The sequence below is a fragment of the Athene cunicularia genome (genome assembly GCF_003259725.1).
Source record: "Athene cunicularia isolate RWA chromosome 3 unlocalized genomic scaffold, athCun1 chr3_part1, whole genome shotgun sequence".
In the NCBI taxonomy this organism is placed as follows: Eukaryota; Metazoa; Chordata; class Aves; order Strigiformes; family Strigidae; genus Athene; species Athene cunicularia.
The window spans coordinates 2,372-20,023 of NW_020799097.1; the positions used below are offsets into that span (position 1 = coordinate 2,372).

A 17,652-nucleotide genomic window follows, 5' to 3' on the forward strand; every position below is an offset into this window, starting at 1 on the left:
GTCTCTGCATCCTTGTCTACACCCTGTGAGCACTCAGCCACAGAAAGGCTTTTGTTTTACGTTACCTACAGCTCCTCGCAGGCAGCACACTGCCACGCACACTGCAGTTCTCAGCAGAATCAAGCCAGATTCTTTTTGACACTTTGCCTCCCAGGAACCTTCTTTACCCAAGATGTTCCCAGGAGGCAGCTGCACTGTGTCTGTGGAATGTAATTAAGATGCACTTGCTGTGCATCTGTGGAGGTGGGCTGTAAGCACAGGAAAAAAAAAGTCTCACATTCGAAAGGTGAAATGACATTTCCTGCTACTAAGCATGACACATTTGTTAGTACATAAAATATATTTAATTAAAACCAAACCATCAAACACTAGATTGGTGAAGTTTCACACGCAGCGGAGATTTCATTTGTGTCCTGGCTGCAGCAGACATCTCTCTGCACAAGGTGAACAGAAGCCACTTTTGGAGACCAGTAAGTACTCTAGATGCTAACACTCTCAGAGCTCAAAATTCAAGCTCCCAACAGGCACACCAAAAGAATCTGGAGCAAAACAAAGTGCCATCTGGTCCCTTCAGCTTCAGGAAGTCACCGTGGCAGATGGTCAAACGTGCAGTCAGTTGGGTACAAGACCTTGAACTCGCATGACCAACAGTTACTGCAGTAAGGAAGATTTTATATCAAGAGGAAGCTGTTCACAGACTTCATGCATGGTCCCATGCAAGATTCTTTATGCTGTTCCTTTACTTTTAACTCCATTACAAGGGACTCCAAATCCTCTATTTCTGAAGGACTCATTCATTTGGGTTTCTTCTTCTCTGGTATTTCACCCGTGTCTCTTGCATAAAGTTTCTGAAGGCTGGTTCTTCATGACTCTCCTCAGTAACTGGGGAAACAAACCCACAGTTCAGCACTATTTCAGCACTTGCTCTACTGGTGTTGGTAAAGAAAGTGTTGTGGTTTGAACTCGGCCAGTAGCCAGTCAGCACATGGTCAGTCATTTACTCCCCACCTCACCCCATGAAGTAGGGAAGGGATAAAAAAAGATAAATTTGTAGGTTTAAATTAAAAAAAATTAGATTAGTAATAGTAACAAAACAACAGTAACAAAAGTAAGTCCAAACAGGTAATATACAATGCAGTTACTCAGCAGGTACACAGCGCACCCCAGCAGCGACCCTGACCACACCAAACATCCGACCAGGCTGATGGGGAAAATGGAAACGAGAGCACATCTCCTTCAGATACTGAGCATCACGACATCACGTGATGTGGAATACTCCAGTGACCGGCCCTCCAGCTGTGCTCCCTCTCAGCCCAAGGAAAGTTAACTATCCTGGCCAAAACCAGGACAGAAAGGTAGAGTCAGGCTAATCAGAGCAACACATAAAGTCTGTCTGATCTCTAACATCATTACAAGGCAAAAGAAATAAATGATCCTAAAAATCAATGGAACAGGGAAATTCTGAAGATTAAGTCTGTGAGCTATATAAAAGAAAAAAAAAAATTTAAATCATACACTGTGAGAACTTAGAAGATTGCTCCAAGACACAGGGAAAGAAAAGAGCGCCAGGGACAGAAACTGTAAGGCCAAAAAGATGATGAAACACACTGTTGTCACATCCCGCTCAGAGGAGGGAGACAAGTGACTCAGATTCATAAATCCCCAACAGACCAGACAGCAGTGAGACAAGTCTCAGAGTCCAGACATCTGTTAACTTCCCAGAATGTACTAATTGGATACATGATAATTGGCTGAGCATATAACGAGCTGTGGCAAGCAGTCCAGTGTGCCTTGTGTTGCTTAATGCAGCGAAGGGAAAGGGGGAAAGGGAAGGAGGGCGATGGAGGGGACAGAGGAACAGAGATCACTGCTCTGGGTTCCTGCCTCGACCCCGCCGCGAGGGTTCCAGGAGGCATCTGCCTTCTTCACTTCACCCCCTGAGCCCCTCTCCTCGCCCCCCTCAGTTTATACCCCCTCTCCTTGGGTCCGTCCCCATGGCCGACCCACACACCTACGGTCCCATGGGTGGGGAGGGGTCAGGTGTTCCATGGCCTGAGGTAATTAGCATGAGCTCGTTAGTCTCCGTTAGCATGTCAGGTGCTCACTTTACCACCCCTCCCTGGATGAGGAAGCCAAGGTCACTGCCCGGACAGACGCCCCTTGAGACCTGAGCAGGTGCCCCAGAGCAGAACCGTCCTGTCCCCACAGGGCTCCTGCCCTCCAGCTGCCTCCGGTGTTACTGGGGCAGCTGGTCAGCTCCGGCCTCCCCCCGCCCCGGGACTGGAGTTTCATTCCTTGGGAGTGTTTGAGACATTCTCAGCTCGGAGGCCTCCGCCCCCGCTGTCCTTCAGCTCTCGCTCAGGCTGTCTCTCAGGCCGTGTCTCCCCCAGGCCTGTTTCCTTCAGGACCTGTTTTTACAAGTCTCTCACAGCTGTGTTAATCAGGTCCTGAGGTCACTGCATGCTCCCAACACAGTAAGTTGTCTGGTTTACACATGTTACACACCTATTAAAGATAATTACTGGAATAGAAAATTTACAGTTGAACTTTCACAAAGGTTAAAGAGTGGTATCACTGGACTAAGCATTGCAGCTGGGCTTCTGCTACGGATTCAGACACCAGTATTTAGGTGACTGGATGTTTGCTTGTCTCCTAGGCTCTCATTAGAGTCAATCCTGTTAATAAGATACGTAAGGTTCTCCCCGACTAGACAGGCAGCTTTCAGACCAGATCAGATCCCTCATTCCCTCACCTTCATGGTCAATGTCATCGGTATCACTCTCCCTCTCTTCTTCTTCATCAAGAGTTCCTCGTGTTAGGATCAGCTCAGAGGGACTCATTGCAGAAGCATCAGCAGGCCCTTGAAGAGAAGAGGAATGGCTATACACAAAACCACAGGCTAACAAGCGCGTTAGCTCCTGCCTGGACGATTTCTATTTGCACATAAACACATCAGTTAATTCCTGCCCCAAAGGGACAGAAAGCTGTTCCTGGATTCTAAAGAGAGAGGACAGACTGCATCAGCACCATACTCAACCTCATATAAGGCAACAGTTAAACCACCAGCAGAGCCCTCTCATATTCTACTTTGACTGTTTTACCTTTTCTAGTCCTTCATTTCTAGTATATCCACTGCTTTTTCTACGCAGCAGGGTTCCTTCTGCTCATGTCTGACTGACACACAGAAGAGCCAAGTCTGAACCATCCCACAGGAACTAAAGCCCCACTCCTCTTTATTAACATGAAGCTGCTTTCATGTTTTTGCTGGGAAGACAGAAAAGCACTGTATGACTCCTCAAGGCAGACTCTTCAGACAACTTCTGCTGTAAACACAATCTTCCTAGTGAGATACCTGCAAGCGTGTTGCCCTGCATACACACGCTGCCCATGTCCTTCCACAAGTGTTCCAGCTGCTCTCTCTTTTCTTTGTTTTGAGCTTTCTCCTGTAGGTACAAAGTTACATGTGGATTCTGAGTACGTTTAGAACATCAATAGAAGAGCAATCTCACTCAATACCAGCAGTCTGACCCCCAGCCAGAAAGCTGAAGTCTGTAAACTGGTCTTACATTACAACTAAGGTTACACAGAACTTTTGGACCATCGTGGAAAACAACCTCCAGCACGACGGACTTCAATAACATTTTCAGTAGCATCAGGAAGCCAAACTCAGTGAAGTTGTGCCTGCAGAGAACGGTCCTGTGGACAGCCAGAACTCAATGTGGGCAGAACTACTGATTCTGGTACTGCAGTTCAGTCTTTGTTATTGCCCAAGTCAAAACAGTATGCTTGACTGGTGCAGAAAAATACAGTGACATTCTCAACAAATCACTTGGGGAAGTTATTTTTTAAAAAGAAGATAGAAAAATATTTCCCAATTACTTTCTCACAATTTGCCCAAATAATTAGCACTAAAAAAGTGAGCAACATCTGTTTTACAAAACATCTTTATTTTTGTGAAGATATGCTCCACCAAATCTAGGGAAGAAAACACATGGTGAGCCTCAGGATAGGATTTTTTCCACAAAGAGCATAAGTAGTAAATGAAATGTTAGACTCTCCCAACAGAGGCAATTGTGTGCATAAAAGTGACCCCAAGATACACTGTTCAGGTACACAACAGTTAAAAATACTTACCAGTGTTTTTCTCAGGCGCTCATATTCTGGACGATATTCTCTGGAAAGATAAATAAGAGTGCATTCAGTCTGAACACATGAATTATATTAAGTACAGATCATCTTGGAGCCTTGTTCCTAACCAAAAAAGTTTTCATAGAATCACAGCATGGTTTGGGCTGCAAGGGACCTTAAAGACTCTCCAGTGCCCCCCCCGCCCCGGGCAGGGCCACCTTCCACCAGCCCAGGTTGCCCAAAGTCCCATCCAACCTGGCCTTGAACCCTTCCAGGGAGGGGGCAGCCACAGCTTCTCTGGGCAGCCTGTGCCAGGGCCTCACCACCATTTCTTCCTTACATCCAACCTGAATCTCCCCTCTGTCAGTTTAAAACCATTCCCCTTTGTCCCATCACTGCAGCCTCTGATGACGAGTCCCTCCCCCTTTTCCTGCAGCCCCTTTAAGTGCTGGAAGGTGGCTCCAAGGTCTCCCTGGAGCCTTCTCTAGGCTTTTATGTGTGAGGAACACCTCAGAAAGACTAATGGTACTTTTTACCCAGATTTGAATTCTGAAACCAATGGATGCAAAATAAGTGAACATACTTCATTAAAACAGCAAACTTTTCTCACACTATCTTCTTGGAGAAGAAATTAAACCAGCTCGACTGAGACAGTCATTTCTCTGCTGTACCTAATCAGCACATCTATCACTTTCCTCTAGTCACCAACATGACTTTCTCTGTCAGTACTTGTGCCTCAATGGGATCTCGTACAGAAACTGTTCATAGATTTACAGACTAATGTACCACTATGGGACCTTCGAAATGTTTCTTTAATGAAGTAAGGATAAAGCGGATATGGATACCCAAAGAATCATGGAATGGTTTGAGCCATAAGAGAACTTCGAAGATCATCTGTTCTAACGTCCCCTTCCACAGGCAGGGACATCTTTCACCAGATCAGGTTGCTTGAAGCCCCGTCCAGCCTGACCTTGAACACTCCCAATGACGGAGCATCCACAGCTGCTCTGGGCAACCTGCTCCAGTGTCTCACCGCCCTCATCGTAAAAATTTCTCCCTTTTGTCCAATCTAACCCTACCCTCTTTCAGTTTAAAGCCATTGTCCCTTATCCTGTCACTACAGGCCTTGGCAGAAAGTCTCTCTCTGTCTTATAAGCCCCCTTTAAGTACAGAAAGGCTGCAGTAAGGTCTCCCTGAAGCCTTCTCTTCTCCAGGCTGAACAGCCCCAACTCTCTCAGCCTGTCTTCACAGCAGAGGTGTTCCAGCCCTCTGATTGTTTCTATGGCCTCCTGTGACCCCGCTCTAACAGGTCTGTGTCTTTCCTGTACCGTGGGCCAGAGCTGGACCCAGTGCTCCAGGTAGGGTACCACGAGAGCAGAGCAGAGGGTCAGAATCCCCGCCCCTTGACCTGCTGGCCAGGCTGCTTCTGATGCAGCCCAGCATACAAGAAACCTTTTAACTAGAGTTTCATTATGTAGGCAGTGTATCCCACAATAATTGTTAGGTTACGTGGTAAAACTCCTCAGCACCTCCAAAGAGCATAGAGACACATTTGGAAGGGGGAAGCACAAATAATACCCTGCCCAGATACTCCCAGGCCCACCACAGGAGCGCTGTCAAACCATCAAAGCCATTCTCGAGAAGCCCAGAGGAACACAGGGGCACGTGGCAGGCAGGGAATCCAACCAAGGGCTCAGAGGAAGGGACACCTACTCCAGCTGGCCCAGGAGAACCACGAGCCCTGTGGTCTGGGCATTAAACCCATCACCAGGGCTTGCTGGGAGCCCTCCAGGTAACCTTGTGGGCACAGAGGGGTGGCTGCCCAGGGCTGTGGGACACATTATGGGATGCAAGGAAAGAGCACTCACGGAAAGTGCAGGATTTATTAGAGGATGCTTAGGGGAGCAACCAAAGGTGAAAAAAATGAGGGATTTAGGAGATTTGGGGAGTAACAACTGTGGGAAATAGAGATTTAAAGGAATAAACGAGTCTATGCACATCTGCACGTAAGCAGAGTCTAGGCAGTATGCAGACCTGCAGGCACAGCCAGGCCAGACTAATCAGACCTGGGATCATGAAGCTGTAGCAGCTTCTCTCAGCTAACCAATCCAGCATCATACATTCTCCTCTAACAATAATCTATGTTCTGGTTTATGTATTTCCAAGTTACTGGATTTGCTTTCTAATATTATAGAGCAGCCTGGCAGTATTGCACAGGGAGGAATCCAGTAAGGAGCAAATTCTCAGAGAATTAATTTAATTTCAACTTCCTCATCTATTCAATCTGTCAAGCTGATCTGCTAACTTCCTGAGGACAATTCAAATCCTGATCATTGTACAGAATCAGAGGAAAAAAATACTTCAAAGATGTGCTGGCACAGACAACTTTTACTTTTCCACTGAACAGTTAGCACAAAAATTCACCACTGAACAGTTCCCTTTGACTGCTGCTTTTTATACTGACTCTTATACTTACGTTTATTAGAAACCCTAGACTACCTTGGCTGTGAGAACTGAATAGTCCTTCAAATCAAAGGAGTGGGCTCATAAATCAGTAATTTCAGCAAATATTCACTGAGTCAGGGACCAACAGTTATCACCTTACCTCTCATACTCATCTACAGCTTTAGAAAGCTGGACAAAAAAGTCATCCAGTCCTGTGCCAAGCACAGCAGAAACACCAACCACCTGGAAAAGAAAAACATATACCAGAACTGAAGAGTAACCAAACCAAGTTTTCAGGTAACTGATGGATGATCAGAGCTGAAAAGACTAAGCAGTATCTTAAAACCCAACAAAAAACAAACCACCAAACAAACACACACCTAAACAAAAAAAAAAAAGGGGGGGGGACACACTCTAATGATCCCCATTTAATCATTACAGTGGCATAAGAAACAAATTTTACCATGGGGCAGGTAGCAACAGTTAAAGAAAACCTGACTCCACCCATCCTTGTACCTTCAATCTCAATACACCACAAAAAACATAGTTAAGAAAATACAATGCCTAACCCTAATGAAAAAGATAGGGCAATTCAAAAGGAAGATCAAACCTTTCTACTGTCTACTTGGTTACTGTTAATAATCCAGGTTCTCATTCGAACCTAGGACTGTAAGTGATTGGTGTGACTGCTGCACTATGAGTGTACTAGAACCACAGAGCGAAGCAGCCCGCAGGAACTGACCTTCCATCTCTGAAGTTTTAACACTTTGCATTTAGCTGCAGCACATTTCAAAAGGCACCCAATCCAACCACAGAACAGCAAGAGATGGAGAACTGAATCAGTTCCTATGGCAATACATTCAAAATGCACATCTGCTTTCCAATTGCAACTTGTCTGTCATTACAGTTCTGGCTATTTGTTCTGCTTTTATTAAATCAATTATCTAAAAATATCTTTAATTAAGACTATTACTAGCCAGTACTTGTTGACCCTTAGGAATCTTACATCCTCTAATGAAAATTCTCCCTCTTTTTCATCAGCAAGACAGTCTTAACTACTCACTTTCAAATGTAAGACTTTTTCCAACACAGCCTTGCATTTTATCAATACACAGTAAATACACAGATAATCAAGCATTCCAAAGGATTTTAAGCATTACCCTGGGCACTGTGCCAATATACACTAATATTTATACTCTCATTGCACTTAAGTACGCTCTGCACATGTCCTGCTTCCCAACCTACTATTCTAAGAGGTTTGACATGCATACAAACAGTTGATTAGCAAATAAGGACCAGGAAATACTTTAATCCTGTAGATGGCACCACTACAATCTGTTCTGAAATACTGTGTATTGTTCCACATAGGGCACTTACTGTGTTTTTGCTAAATTATCACTATATTAATAGAATCACTAATTTTCATGCCCGTCTTGTAATATCTAAAAAGCAAATAGTCTACGGCTTCTTAAGTAAAAGCTGATGAAAAAACACATTTAGCTGAACTCTTTTAGCACACACCATGGGATCATTATCATCCTCCAGTGTATAGTGCTTTGAGAAAGCAAATGGATTTATCCTCTCAAAACCTGGTAAGTGGAAAAAAAACACTTTTTTTTGTGTCAGCAAACATACAGGATTTTTGATTCTTTCCCTTCTTCCTACACAGGAAATTGCCCAAGTGCACTTGACATTTTCAGACAAGAAGAATTATCTCAGATAGGAGACACTGCAACACAGAACAGCGACTCTTACCAGCCTATCTTCTCTTTCTTCTGGTGATTAATCACAACTTAGTATTAATGATTCGGGCTGCCAATCACTATGACAAGCAACTGGTTACTTTATGTTCAAACCAGCAAATCCTCAACCCCAATGCAAGGCTGGTCAACAGAGTGCAAAGCCCTTTTAGAGGAGGACAGAGTAGCTGAGGTTGGGAGATACCTCTGGAGATCATCTAGTCCAACCTCTCCTGCTCAAAAAGCAGGATTAACTAGTGCAATGGTTTTAAGCCCTGCCGGGACCCGAGACCACGCTGCTGTTGTCCCTCCCCCACCCTCAGCCGGTCAGGCTGGAAGTGAGGCACAAACCCCGGGTTAAAATAAGAAGAAATTTAATACAACAGTGTAATAAACAATCTGAACAACAACAGTAGCAATGATAACAACAACAAACAGCAATAACAGTAAACAAGACAATATACAGAGAAATACCACAATGGACACAGACAGCCCCGTGCTTCCCGCGACTAAAGCCACAAAGGAAAAAGTTCCCCCGCTCCTGCACCCGGACCTGACATCAGCATGGTATGAATAACCGGCTAGAGATCCCTTCCCCCTCTCTGCTAGGGAATCTTAACCCTATCCTAGCTGAACCAGGACAACTAGACCAGGTTCTTCAAGATCTTGTCTAAATATATTTTGAGTATCTCCAAAGATGGAGACTCCAGAAACTGTGGACTATCTGTTCCAGTGCTCAATCAGTAAAATTACAGAATTTTTTTTCCCCTCTTCTGTTTAAACCCAGTTCCCTGTATTTCACTTCGTGTCTACTGCCTCTTGTCCTTTCACTGGGCACCACCGAAAAGAGCTGCCTCCCTCTTCCTTACATCCTCCCAGCAGGCATTTACACACATCAGTAATATCCTCCTTGAGCTTTCTCTTCTCAAGGCTTTTATGAAAGGTAATAAAAAAAGGAAGATTCTTACCTTCAGTGAACTGTAAAATTCATCCAACACTAGACTCATAGAACGAGTCAGGTTACTGACATAGGATGTCTCCTGATTCAGGGCATCCTGGAAAGTCTCAAAGTCCTGCATCCATTCTACTGCAAAGCTGTGGTCAATTATGTCAGTCTGGAAGGAAAAGAGAAAATTTTCAGACGTAATAATGATGAATTCTTAGCCTTAGGCTGTTAAGTGGACAAATTAAAAAAAAAAAAAATCTATTTTAAACATTCTTTCAAAATATTCAGCCCTCATCTGAAGTCTTCCAAGCTCTGTTTTTATCAAGCCAACTACTTGAATAGAGGAAGAGAAGACAAACAACCCCTATCCCAGTTTTAAGAAAGCATGTTTAAGGAAACAATTGCAAGTTAAATGCTTCTGTGGTTTACCAGAAAGGGGCACCTAAAAATTGCATACTGTATAAGAAAGTTTAAGTTGTAAATATTGGATTGTGTGACTGAGGCCAGACAAGAACAGTGCTCACTGAAGGTCCCATCCTTCCTTGATTGGCTGGGGGTCAGGGGGGCAAGGGCACCATTTCCACATCCGGCAACAGCCTACAGAACCTTTATAAAAAGTGAGCTGTGCTCTGACCTGAAGTTATAATCTAACTCAGTGCAAGATGTTGAACACAAACAGGCGAGATGGTTTCATAATTTTACATGGATTTAGCACACAGTCTATTAAAGCGTTTTATAAACATCTCTTACCACATGTATATCCACTATTATCACAATATACAGGTGTTCAAAAATCTGATACATTTAATCTGCCAGCACCAACGGGAAGGAGGAAAATAGGTAAAGAAAGTGCTGCCTAGCATTAGTCAAGAGATTTAAGACCCTGAATCCACCAAGGGTCAAACCTGACTATTTAGAGTTAGCTTGATTAAATTCTATAAATATAATCAATTCCATGAATTACATTTTTTTTTCCTCTGAAAATCTTAACATTCCTTAAATGTATGTGTTTGTTACAGCACACATATAAGTTCCTTGGGACTTGTCCATTCTTATAAAGAGTCAACTTTAAAATGCTTGTCAAAAATTCTCTTGACTTTACTTTTTAACAAAAGCTAAACATCTGATCAAAACAAAGTTTAAAGTTATGAATCCCATGCCTTGGGCCTAACTTTCCTTACATATACTGATAAAGTCCCATTTATTTAAGTCTTTAAAAAATATTTTTTCTTAAGAGGGAATGATTTCTCTACCTTGTACCTTTTTTCTACTGAAAAAGCTTAACAGCTTGTTTTAAAATTACTCTCTAGAGTTAGAAAGAAAACAGTGTACAAAAACTTGCTAAGTAAGAAAGCAGATACCAGAGACACGCATGGTTTGGGTCCCTGGGAAGACACAGGCAGCTGGAGTACATCAGGCACTAGTCCTGTCCGGCTGGTGGGAGGTAACACTCCCGAAGAATGGGTTTTCTAGAGGGGGTGTAGGGGACAGACGTGTGCACACACAGAAAGCTTGTCATGCTGGGGAGCAACTCCTTGAACGCAAAGGATGTCTGTGGGGAAAGGGAAGAGTACTCACACCAAAAATCTAATGGGATTCTTTTAATACGTGAAATTGTTATGTTTAAATAGGTGGCTAGCTGTTAAGTTCAAAAGCATTGCTTTAAGGCTACAAGTACCTTACACAGCAGTGGAAGTGTACCCTTAGGCTGGGAAGTATCTGCTTTCTGGCAAATAGTGGCATATATTTAGTGTCACTGATCAGAACCAAGCACCTTTTGTTAAATTCTGCCTGCTACAACATATGGGAAACCTTCCTCAAAACAGGCAGGTGATACACAACTCCCACTGTGAGTCATCGGCCTGCTGCTGAGTAGAAATAATTAATGATTAACACAATTGTTCTGAGGAAGCAGGGGACATTCCGTAATGAACTTACCCTTCCTTACAGCCTAGGGTTAAGGTGAAAAACATGCTTGAAATTGTCAGTACCATCTCTAACTTCAATGTTTGGGTGTGACTGCCCATCCCTGATTCTTGTTGTGCACGTGTATACCAGATTAAACACCCCTCAGCCTGCAGCTCCCTCCCAGCCTCTCTTCTAGAAAATCTGTTACTGTAGTAAGACAAAGACACTACAGCAAAGCAAGCTAAACAGAATAATATTCCCCTAGGACATAGAAACCATAGCTTTAACTTACTTTGTTCATGACAACAATGAAAGGTAGCTTTGTCTTGTACAGGATACTGGCAGGGGTGGAAAACAAAACAAAAACCACAAAAAAATTAAAAATTAATTTAAATCTCACTAGAATGGAAAGCAAATCAAGCTTAAGGCAGACAAGACTTGTGCAAAACTGAATACATTTGACTTCAAAAGATAATCATTCTCCTCTGCATCAACTAGAAGGTAATTTCCACCCACATTCTGCTTAGCATAGTTGAACAAAATATCCCCCCAATATGTAAGCACATGCCTGTAAGATATAAAATGTCCTTCTACACACCCAGCTGGTTTTGATTACTATTTTCTATGACTCTCAGAATCCAGTTTTTAACTCTCTCTCTGCATTTTCTAATTATTTTGACTCAAACCTTAGGTTCTGAGGTATTATTTGTGAATTGAAGAAGGAATTCAAATAACATATATAAAGCAAAACTACCTTGAAACACGAGCTTAGATACTTGTTTCACTGTATATATTCTAGCATCTTTTTCTCAACACTCATGTCAGAAAATGCAGCATGTAATAAGACATGTTTTGCATACTCCTATCACAGTGACGTAGCTTTTGACCTTGGTACAAGGACTGATATGTTTTCTGAACTTTTTACCAACATTTACCATGAATTATGACAGCTCTAGATAAGCTGATCTTTATTTAGTCTGTGGTTTAACATGAAAGAAAACAGAGAAATCCACATACAAGGAGGAACACAATAAACCAAGAACTCCATACTATGCCAAGCTCCAAACAGATCTTGAAGAATCACCAGAAGTATCAGTAATATTAAAAAAATAGATTAAAATATTATCTGTTTACAAGAAGCAGCTTAAACTAGGCTATCTGGACACATCTTAGACAAATAATTTTATAAGCAACAGGCAGTGTGTTAGATCTGATGTAACTCGCCTTCATCACACTAAGGTACCATTTAATTCTTTCAGCGTGAGTTTCGGTCCAGTGACCTCCAGATGTCCATTGGCACCTAAATTATTTTGCTTATCCAATGGGGAAACCATCAAGACAGAGAATAACCAAAATAGCAGATTAAATGGTTATGAGCCATCAAAGTGGACTTGCAGCCCAGAAGGGTGATGTATGCTGGGTTGCATCAGAAGCAGCCTGGCCAGCAGGTCGAGGGGGGGGGATTCTAACCCTCTGCTCTGCTCTCGTGGTACCCTGCCTGGAGCACTGGGTCCAGCTCCAGCCCACGGTACAGGAAAGACACGGACCTGTTAGAGCGGGGTCACAGGAGGCCATAGAAACAATCAGAGGGCTGGAACACCTCTGCTGTGAAGACAGGCTGAGAGAGTTGGGGCTGTTCAGCCTGGAGAAGAGAAGGCTTCAGGGAGACCTTTGTGAGAGACGACTTGTAGAAAGAGGCCTGTGAGAGACACGGCCTGAGAAACAGCCTGAGCGAGAGCTGAAGGACAGCGGGGGTGGAGGCCTCCGAGCTGAGAATGTCTCAAACACTCCCAAGGAATGAAACTCCAGTCCCGGGGCGGGGGGAGGCCGGAGCTGACCAGCTGCCCCAGTAACACCGGAGGCAGCTGGAGGGCAGGAGCCCTGTGGGGACAGGACGGTTCTGCTCTGGGGCACCTGCTCAGGTCTCAAGGGGCGTCTGTCCGGGCAGTGACCTTGGCTTCCTCATCCAGGGAGGGGTGGTAAAGTGAGCACCTGACATGCTAACGGAGACTAACGAGCTCATGCTAATTACCTCAGGCCATGGAACACCTGACCCCTCCCCACCCATGGGACCGTAGGTGTGTGGGTCGGCCATGGGGACGGACCCAAGGAGAGGGGGTATAAACTGAGGGGGGCGAGGAGAGGGGCTCAGGGGGTGAAGTGAAGAAGGCAGATGCCTCCTGGAACCCTCGCGGCGGGGTCGAGGCAGGAACCCAGAGCAGTGATCTCTGTTCCTCTGTTCCCTCCATTGCCCTCCTTTCCTTTCCCCCCTTTCCCTTCGCTGCAATTAAGCAACACATGGCACACTGAACTGCTTGCCACAGCTCATTATATACTCAGTCAGTTGTCATGTATCCAGTTGTTATATTGTGGGAAGTTAACAGATGTCTGGACTTTGAGACTTGTCTCACTGCTGTCTGGTCCGTTGGGGATTTATGAATCTGAGTCACTTGTCTCCCTCCTCTGAGTGGGATGTGACGATCTTATTGTGGCCTTTCTGTATTCAAAGGGGGCTTATAAGACAGAGAGAGACTTTCTGCCAAGGCCTGTAGTGACAGGATAAGGGACAATGGCTTTAAACTGAAAGAGGGTAGGGTTAGATTGGACAAAAGGGAGGAATTTTTACGATGAGGGCGGTGAGACACTGGAGCAGGTTGCCCAGAGCACCTGTGGATGCTCCATCATTGGGAGTGTTCAAGGTCAGGCTGGACGGGGCTTCAAGCAACCTGATCTGGTGAAAGATATCCCTGCCTGTGGAAGGGGAGGTGGACTAGGTGGTCTTGAAAAGTCCGTTTCAAGCCAAACCATTCCATGATTCCCCTCCAAAGTAAGCATCAAAGAGGCACAGCAGTCAAAGCAGATGAACTGCATTTTCAACTTTTCTTACCTGCAGGCATACAACATGTTGGACATAAAGGTGATAGGGTTAGTACTGCGAGAGGTGTCCATCACATAAACAACCACCGAAGGGAAAGAGGAAGCCTAGAAACACAAAGTAAAAGATATTTTAATTAGAAGTATGTGCTGTTCAACAGCCATTTCATTCACACAGCCTCACACAGAAAACACTTACCAAGGCCTCAGTTATGATGGTTCCTGACGCTGACCAGGTGAACACCTCAATTTGCCCTGGTGTGTCAATAATAACATACCTGGTAAGAGGTCACCCCAGACAGACAATAAGGGAAAATCAGTTAAACACGAGGTCCTGTTCTGACTAGATTACCACAAGCATATAACGGCAAATCACGTGATTATTCTGTCACAGATCAGAAAAGCTTCTCTCAAACAGTGACAAGATTTGTGGGCATGCCTGAAAATTTCTTGTGCGAATTTTGTAACTAAGAAGCGCATATCGTGTTCAGATTCTATTAAAGCTGAAGACATCAATTTGACAGACATTTCTGCAAACCCTTCAGAAGAATTAACTGTTGCCTAATTGAACAGTGCATGAGAAAAAAATGACAGTATAATGGAAGACAAGAAAAGCAGAACTGGAATCAGCAGACATTTCTTCGATGTATCCAAAGAAAGTCTAGTTTATCTAATTCTACGCCCTTTTCCATACAAAATTTATACCAAGGCTGAAAAACAACTAGAAACATGCAGAGAACCTTTTTGGGATTTCAAATGATTTTCCAGCACTGACCCCAGAAAAGTAGAACTTGGTAGAATTTACTCACTTGGATGCATTTTGTCTTTTTTCAATAAACTTCATCACCTGATTGAAAAAGAAGGAATATACTTTGTAGTTAGGCTCACAACAGGAAACTTTCATAATCATTTCATAACAGACACTACATCATCTTGCACAGCTGCACGTATGCATCAACTGAAGATTAAAGCCTCTAAGCTTTTCAACGTGTGAAGATGCCCTACCAAGGAAGGGTGGAAAATGCTCAGACACTGCATAGGTCAAGGACAATTTTGATTCTGTTCGCGTTCAAGTACCTGGCTAAAGAAATGGCATAACAAATGCAGCTGTTCCTCCGCTTTTCACAAAGAGGTTGTGCACGGTCTCTCGCTTAAGTTCCACCCCAGCGTTGATTCAGCATTATGACTTAAGAGCAGTCCATCACCAAATAACCCTAGGAAAACTGAACTTGCTTCCAGAAGTGAGTTTCCCGGCTTCAAAATCACAGCATTCACGTGAAAGACCTTACAGCTAATGTAGTCATTAGACATCATAGAACAGGTACGTAGAGACTAAAGAACATTCTGTACACGTGGCTTTTAAATTTTACTTTTAAAAAAGCTGAAAAACTGAAATCTCTCAGATGAAAGCTAATGCATTTTGGCTGCTTTGTAAAGCACATGGCTCTGTACAAAAGAACACTAACTCCAAAGATGTGTTAGGGGGCTCACCAAATGCAGTGCTCTCTGAGACTCCAAACACACAAAAACCCCACAGCCCCCCAGCACAGTGTCACGTAGGAACAACCTCGTACCTGATCAAACCTTGTAGCAAAGAGATTGAGAGAGGTCACGATCCCACCATTTGGGCCCAGTCCGTATCTAGACACTTCATTTAGGAAAGCAGATGCTTATGCATGTTAGATATCCTGCAGCAAGAGACAGCACCCCTAATACACAATTAAGTAATTAAGCGATGCAGTAGCACAACAAACACGAAGTGGTCTCTCTCTTGCCCAAACACGTCTGACTGACAAAAGGAAAAGGGGCTGTAGCTTCCCCTTGCCATTATTCAAGCATTATCATTATGCTTGGACTAGATGATCTTCAAGGTCTTTTCCAACCTAGGTGATTCTGTTTATTCTGGACAAAGATAAAATATACGTACATGTATACTCAAAGCAATCGTTTTTTCAAAAACATTTACAACACAGTCCGTAACTTGGAATTTAACAATGTCCTGAATGCACCTAATTTTAAGCATTTATACTTCAAAAGGTAATTAATTACAAGATTTCTTGCACAAATGCATTTCAGCAGAATTTAAATGATAACAGGAATCAATACTGTAAAGATACTTGAAGCATCAGCTTGAAGATGAAGATTTCTAAATCCATTTTTATGCATAAAGATCTGTATGCAAATTATGTTCAAAGAAACAAAGATTTTTTTTTTTTTTTAAACTGCCTAAGAACCAGCACTGATTCATCCGTACATACTGCCTTACAGGGCCACTACGCGCAATATCCAAACATGAGGCCAGGGACCCTCCTCAAGCACTATTTAATGAGATGATTAAACTCCAGTAATGGCTAACAGACGCAGTAAAGCAAATAATGCACCTACATACCAAATGGAAACCTATACATGGACGTTTTGTTGGTAACTCCACACCAAACAAAAGACAAAATCAAGAATTCTATCCCCCACCATCTTTATTTCTGTCTAAAATACTAAATTTGTGAGTCACGCTAGCAAGTCAAAACCAAACACTGTTTATTATCTGCATTTGCATAAGCTATTGCTTAGGAGACAACAGACCTCCATACTCCTCTGGAAATGCAGTGCAATGTTACTGAACTACAGCCATCAAAATACTGTGCAGCAAGAGCCAACCCAATGTCTTTGAGATTCAGAAAGACAACAATGGTTTATGGTCAAATGACGTGGAAATTGTTCTTTTCTCCACCTACTACAGGAAAATAGGAATTTGCACATTTGTGTATAACAAAATTTGTTATGTAATTTTTATTACAGATAAATTATTTACATACATTTTTAAATATACATAATTTTTAAAACATAGGGGAAAGGCTGCTGGCTTCCACAAAAAAAATACAGAAGCTCTTCGAAAGAACAACAATTTTTAAAAAGTGCCTATCATTTGTAAAAACATACTCTTAGGCAGAATCACTTTTATCACGGGAAAAAATGACCTAGAGAGTATCAAATCTTGTAGAACATACGCTTCTAACCTCACATGCAAGAAACACATGACAAAAACTTCTGATCTACAGGTAACATTCTGCATTACTGTGGCCCCCAACAACCCCTGCCCCCTTCACCGAATTGTGTGGAGGTGACAGACTATTTTCACAAAATCTGAGATTCAAAGTATCATTACTTAGACAAAAAAAGGATACTGTTTCATGACTTCTTTGTACTTCACAGTGTCTCTGATATCTAGAGGAGGAAGACATATAAACAGTTTTAGGACATCCCTTTTAAAATATCCTGCTTCAATTTGCTGATAGGTGAAAACCCTTCTTTTTCTAGCTAGTCCCATTTTGTCTCAAATCTAGCATTGACACAAAAAAATCTCTCAAGTAGATTAAACAAAATCTAGTATTAGCTACATTCTCAACATACATATGAAACCCTATGTGAAACGCCACCAACTGAGGGATTTAATAGTAACTGCTTCAGTTAATTTTTGTCAGCTGGCTAACACAGCACATGTACCTAGCTGTACTATTAGAGACCCAGCACTGGAACAGACACCCTGATTATTCATCTGACTTCAATAAAATAACTTTGGTACCCACGCTGCCTTTCTTACCCTCTGAAGAGGCA

At 43.0% G+C, this 17,652-nt stretch overlaps 1 protein-coding gene across 2 annotated transcripts; it reads right to left on the bottom strand.

Annotated features, from left to right (window-relative positions):
- Positions 1-782: 782 nt before the first annotated feature.
- On the bottom strand, positions 783-17,270 carry GPN1 (GPN-loop GTPase 1). Of its 2 annotated transcripts, none has more exons than XM_026845735.1 (12): positions 17,223-17,270; positions 15,615-15,681; positions 14,850-14,887; positions 14,240-14,318; positions 14,054-14,148; positions 11,459-11,504; positions 9,281-9,427; positions 6,734-6,816; positions 4,135-4,174; positions 3,353-3,443; positions 2,753-2,860; positions 783-882 (listed from the first exon to the last, which is right to left on the bottom strand). In XM_026845735.1, the coding sequence occupies exons 1-12, from the start codon at positions 17,228-17,230 to the stop codon at positions 791-793; spliced, it is 894 nt and encodes a 297-aa protein (XP_026701536.1). In that variant the 5' UTR covers positions 17,231-17,270; the 3' UTR covers positions 783-790. The 2 variants fall into 2 exon arrangements, with proteins under 2 accessions (XP_026701536.1, XP_026701537.1); XM_026845736.1 differs by having other exon boundaries at positions 14,240-14,295; positions 17,223-17,242.
- Positions 17,271-17,652: the final 382 nt, after the last annotated feature.